A 5,894-nucleotide genomic window follows, 5' to 3' on the forward strand; every position below is an offset into this window, starting at 1 on the left:
ACGCACCTAAGTTCAACCAATCTGCAGTTTAACCAATAACTGCTCCGGCCGGCCGGTTATCAAGTTCAAAGGTCTTGTTCAATGCCGTGCGCGTACACGTACTGCACACTGATCCTAGCTGCTAATCAGCTGGTTGCGACGTCGATCATCCACCATCGCGCGATATGATGTGCACGGGAAGGACCGGCGATTAGGCATGCAGCAATAATAATAATAATATTAGAGTGATTGCATTTGCATGCATGAAGCATGATTCATATCCATCCACACAAAGTATATAATACTCAGACGCACCAGCTGTTCGATCCGTGTGGTCTGTTGTTCTCCGGTGCAAGATGTCAACCATGATCTTGATGACGATGATCATTCAACGCCTCGGCTCAAAGTCATTTCCGTACATAAAACCGTTTTCAGGCGCAGTTCATTCATAATCTTGTATTAGTAGACTGTAAGGCTGTTACTTCGGAATAAAACTTCCTTCAAACCAGAAAAAAAGAAGCAACATGAAATTATTTTCTCATTTCAGTGCTCCCAAGTCCAACAGGCAGCGCGCAAGATCTTTCTCTTAGACCATCTACATCCGGACCTCTTAAAATCCGCCTCATACGTCCGGGCGGGCTGCCTGGTCACTGAACGGTTACGTTTTTTCAACCGGAACGGACGCCTCAAACAGGCATCAAATGCCCTGTCTAACCGGCAACCTCATACCCAGCTCAAATATGAGGGCGCCCGGGCACGCCCGTCACGTCGGATCTGGCCCATGCTGGCCCACCCGACCCTACTTATATTCGTCCTCATCCTCTCGCAGGAGCAAACCCTAGCGATTTCACTCCACTTCCCTCGGCCACCCAAGCTCACCTCCGGCGGTTTTCGGCCTTCTCCGCCATGGCAGGCAGCGGATCGGACTCTGACCAGTCCGGATCCGTCGACTGGTGTGTCGTCCCGTGTGGGTTGGAGGAGGCAATGGCAGTCCGCATTGCACTCCGCCGCTCCCAGGAGGACATCGCCCGGCCGACGGACAGACCCGTCCGCCGTGACGCCATAGCATCGGCTCACAAGGCGCTCGGGTCCTCCGGTGTTGGATCTTCGCGGTCCTGGCTGAAACACCTCTCCTTCCCCATCATCGGTCGGTCAGAGTATGAGTCCCACCGAAAACGGGCGGCCCGCGGTGGGAAGGAGAGGATAAGGGCCGCCGAGGCCCGTATCGCGGCGGAAATGGCGGTGGCGGAGGCAGCTGATGCGGAGGAAGCCATCTGCGCCCGCATTATGAAGAATCGGCAGCGGAGGAAGACGCGCGCCGTCGCCCAAGAGCAGAATCAGGCAGTCCATGCCATGGCCGGACTGCCACCGAAGGAGGGGAAGGAGGAAAGCGACGGCGAGGACAACTGCAGCGACGAGCAGATCCGGCTCGATCCGTACTGCGTCTTCGACCGGTACTTCCACGCGAAGGACGGCAAGGGCGCCGGGAAGGGCAAGGGCAGCCGTGGATGAAGTCCATCATAGCCAAACATGCCAAATTTTGGTAATACGATGACATGTTTAGCGTAGTGTAATGGAGTAGCCTGACGATGTGTGTGCTTCGACATAGTCGCATGAGTCTGTTTGAATTTGAAATATGGTAATTGTGGTATCCGGATATGGATTGCATTTTTTGAGAAGCGTCGGGTCAGTGCCGCGGGCGCGTCCGGCTGCGTCCGCGGGCGTTTGACGGGCCGGATTAAGTCCGGATGTAGATGCTCTTAGTCCTTTTTACCTCGATCGCCCAGCTGGACCAAAGGGTACGTGTACGTGATCGACCGCACAAGCTTCCTCCAACTGTATTGCGTACTACAGCATACACATATCGTCACTGCAATAATGCATACGCGTAGAAGAAGATACGGAGATGGATCGATCATCGACGGAGCATACAGGCGCAAGAGGATGTACGATGATGAGTGACACATCACATTGGGTCACCAATAAGCATCGGCCTCCGATAGGTCAGACGTGCCGCGACCACGAACGCGGCAGTACGAACTCCGCAGTCTACTGCACTAGATCAACTGATCAAGCTATAGTTAGTTAGGGTGGTACCGTTCGTGCGTATTGCGCCTACGCAGCCGTGCAATTACGCCAAGCTGCTGCTGCATGCTGCAGCCAGGCAGGCAGGCAAGCGAGCGAGGAAGAAAGGTGGCCGGCCAGGTCACCCTGATCCCTCCCACAGCCCACCTACCCGGACAGGCCCACTGGCAGCGCGGGCCCGCCGAAGCAGCTTAGCTGGCCGGCCCCGCCCCGCAGAGCGGGGCTCCATGCCCCGACACACCCCGATCCCGTCGCTCGCACGTGCGGCCCGTGCCGGCCCACTGACGCCCGGACCCGCCGAATGTGGATCGCGTGTCAGCGAAGCCTCCGTGGTACCCGCCAAGCGCGCACCGCTGCCCCCCTCCAGAAGTCCAGATGGCCACCCAGGTGGACGCGGGTTCAGTAGGAATACGCCTTCTACTTTGTATTGCGGGTTTAGCTCGTACAGTACTGTACTATACTGGTACTACTGTAGCGTCGTCTCTCCGATTTATAAGCGGGGAGACGGGGTGGGCTCTGCGCGGTTCAGCTGCGCAGTCGGAAGAGTAAATAAGGACATCCCATCCAACGAAAGCTCCCACTCCCCCTCCACCATTACTCCCGCCCCTGCTCTGCTCCCATGGCCTCGCCGCCGCCGCAGGTGGACGTGGACCTCGGCAAGCTCAGCTACGAGATCTTCTCGTTCCTCGAGAGCAAGTTCTTGTACGGTGGCGGTGGCGGCGCTGGCGGGGGCGGCGTGTGCTCGCTGCCGGGCACGCCGGGGAGGGGGCCGCTTGGTGGTGGGGGCGCGAGGGTGCGGGTGCTGGCCATTGACGGCTGCGGCCCGGGCCCCGGGGACGCGCTGCTGGCAGCTGCCGCGCTGGCTAGGCTCGAGGCCGCGCTGCGGGCCAAGGCCGGGGACCCCGACGCCCGGGTCGCCGACTTCTTCGACGCCGCCGCGGGGGCGGGAGCGGGCGGCGTGCTCGCGGCGATGCTGTTTGTGAGAGGTGTTGACGGCAGGCCGAAGTATACGGCCGCGGACGCGTTGGCGTTCGTGGCGGCGAGCCTCGGGAAGGGCGGGTGGGGCGGCGGCGGCGGCGGGTGGCGCGGGAGGTGGGCCGCGCTGTTCCGGCGCGGGGAGAGGTCGTCGGACAAGTCGTCGTTATCGGCGTCGTCGTCTTCGTCATCGCTCCGCCGGGTGTTCGGCGACGCGACGCTGAGGGACACGGTGGCGCCGCTGCTGGTGCCGTGCTACGACCTGGCCACGGGCGCGCCATTCCTATTCTCCCGCGCCGACGCCGTCGAGAGCGACAGCTTCGACTTCCGCCTCCGCGACGTCTGCGCGGCCACCTGCGCCGGAGGCTCGGCCGCCGCCGCAGTCCGCTCCATCGACGGCCGCACGGCCATCGCCGCGGCGTCGGGCGGCGTGGCAGCCATGGGCAACCCCGCCGCGGCGGCCATCACGCACGTCCTGCACAACAAGCAGGAGTTCCCCCTCGCCGCCGGCGTTGACGACCTCCTCGTCGTCTCTATCGGCTCCGGGTCCTCCTCCGGCGGCACCGCGTCGGGCTCCGCCACCCCGTCCGCCGGCTGGCGCACACCGATCCCCCCGCGCTCCCCGTCCCCCGCGGAGATGGTCCGCCTCACCGCCGAGGGCGTCGCCGACATGGTCGACCAGGCCGTGGCCATGGCATTCGGCCACACCTGCGGCCGCAACTACGTGCGCATCCAGGTCAGCCGAACAAGAAAAAACACCAAAAAGTTTCATCTCATCTCCCCATCAAAACGAATTCTAACTGTGGTCGCCGGTGAGTTGTTCCAGGCTGCGGCGCCGGCGCACTCGATCAAGGCGCTCCGGTCGCTGGAGGCTCGGAAGGTGGTGGCGATCGCCGACGGCATGCTGACGCAGAGGAACGTGGAGGCGGAGCTGTTCCGCGGCCGCCGGCTGTCCGAGAAGTCCAACCGGGAGAAGCTGGACGCGTTCGCGACGGAGCTGGTGAAGGAGCACGACCGCCGGCGAGACTCACCCCCGGGGCTCCTCCCCAACGTGGCCATCAAGCAGGTGTCGCCGACGCCGCCGCGGCTCTCCTCGGCCACCACGTCCTCCGCCGCGACCACGGGCACCACCGGCAGGACCGCGTCCACCATGCCGTCGCCAGCGTCGACGCAGGACTCACGGCACTGACACGACACGGATCAAGAGCCGATCATGCATGCGACGTGGACGGGTCACCCTCCCAAAGTTTTGTACATTGCCCGCCTATGGAACAGAGGAATCGAAATGTTTTTACGTTTATTTATCCTCTGCTCTGCTCTGTCGAGTGGCCGACATGTGGGGCACGATGAAAAACCCCTATGAAGTCAAGCTGATTCTACTATAGCTCACATCACACCTGTCATGTCCGTCCACTTTGTCGAGCGACATTCAAAAAGCAGTTCACCGCGAAATACTATACTGCCCGAAATTGAAATCGAATGAGCAGCGAATACGATGTGTCAATGTGTAAAGCAGAAAGGAGGAGATGCCATCCTTTGAAAAGCGGTTTTCTTTCTTCCCGTTTTCCCTCGCAGGCAGGTTCAATTGAAACCGACGCGGATCGGATTAGCCCTAATTGCCCATCTGTCCTGATGCTGACAGACGGCTAATAAATGGTACTAGTAGCTTGATGATCGATTGCAATGTGCAGGTAATCACACGGCAAATGCATGATTAGGGAGCATACATCATGCATGTTGCTGAAGATGGTCTCCCCTTCTTCTTTTCGTTTCCTGATTGTGTGGCGTGCGTCGAGGTGTAAGGGCAATTTCAACGCGGTTCATCGAAACGGACACACCAAATATTGGTGGACACGTTCGAAAGCGTTTGTCAATTACGTATAGGAGGGCGGCCATCTAAACCTAGACACCAAAATGTCTGCTTCTTTTCCAAAATAATTATCTAGAATAAAACTAAATCAAATGTCCGCTATGCAACCTCACTTTGAATCTTCGGTCAGTAGAACCTAAATTGTACATTTAAACCCTAGTATAAACGTCCGGTGTTCAAATTCTTAAAATTCATCGATTTCAAATTCAATCACACTCTTTGAAAGCGGCATTCATTTGAAACTATCACCCCTCGAGCTTGAACTTCTTCATCAACACATGTTGTTCACCTAGATGTTGCGCCCATTGAGCTTCACTCAACAATGCATCGATGTGAAGGGATTGGTCTCTGTGCTTTGATACAGCTTGGCAGCGCATCCGGGCTACACAATTATGTGATCATCTAGTTGCAACATTGAGTCAGTGAATTGACTAACACGTAGAGCAATAAGAAGCAAAACTTACGATCTTCATGATTGACGCGTCCGGTGGCCACCTTGTTTTCACTGTGTGGTTGCACTGCAATACTTCATGACGGCGTTTGAAATGGTGTATCATCGATGGAGTAGCAAGTTCACACTGCGATCATGGATCACATCAAAATTGTAGGGCGTGTAGTGCTTGTGTTCATGAAACCAAGAATGCACATGTTGCCAAAATATCGGGCCCTTTTGCTTCAAGCCTACAAACCCCACACTTGTGGCCAACCATGTGTCACAAAACAATGCATCCTCCCTCACTGAGTACACCGCCATCGTGCTTGCTTCATGTTAAACAAAGAGAAAGTCCAAAAAAGATTCTCAAGAGCTTTGGGCCAAACACTTGTTGGTCCTGGTGTCCTCCATGGACGACATCGGTATAGGCGGGCGGTACCTGGGCGGCATTCGGATTTGGGGTGCAACGGCGGCAAAGTACAAGACGGTTGGTTGGAACAACGAAGGTCTGGCTAGAACTGGGCGATGACCGGAGTGGTATAGAGGCGGTGA

General features: G+C 57.7%; 1 protein-coding gene across 1 annotated transcript; it reads left to right on the forward strand.

Annotated features, from left to right (window-relative positions):
• Positions 1-2,572: 2,572 nt before the first annotated feature.
• LOC123110387 (patatin-like protein 3) lies at positions 2,573-4,446 on the forward strand. Its single transcript, XM_044530882.1, has 2 exons — positions 2,573-3,775; positions 3,866-4,446. Exons 1-2 carry the CDS (start codon positions 2,684-2,686, stop codon positions 4,226-4,228), a joined length of 1,455 nt encoding a protein of 484 aa, XP_044386817.1. The 5' UTR covers positions 2,573-2,683; the 3' UTR covers positions 4,229-4,446.
• Positions 4,447-5,894: the final 1,448 nt, after the last annotated feature.

Source organism: Triticum aestivum, chromosome 5B (genome assembly GCF_018294505.1).
Source record: "Triticum aestivum cultivar Chinese Spring chromosome 5B, IWGSC CS RefSeq v2.1, whole genome shotgun sequence".
In the NCBI taxonomy this organism is placed as follows: domain Eukaryota; kingdom Viridiplantae; phylum Streptophyta; class Magnoliopsida; order Poales; family Poaceae; genus Triticum; species Triticum aestivum.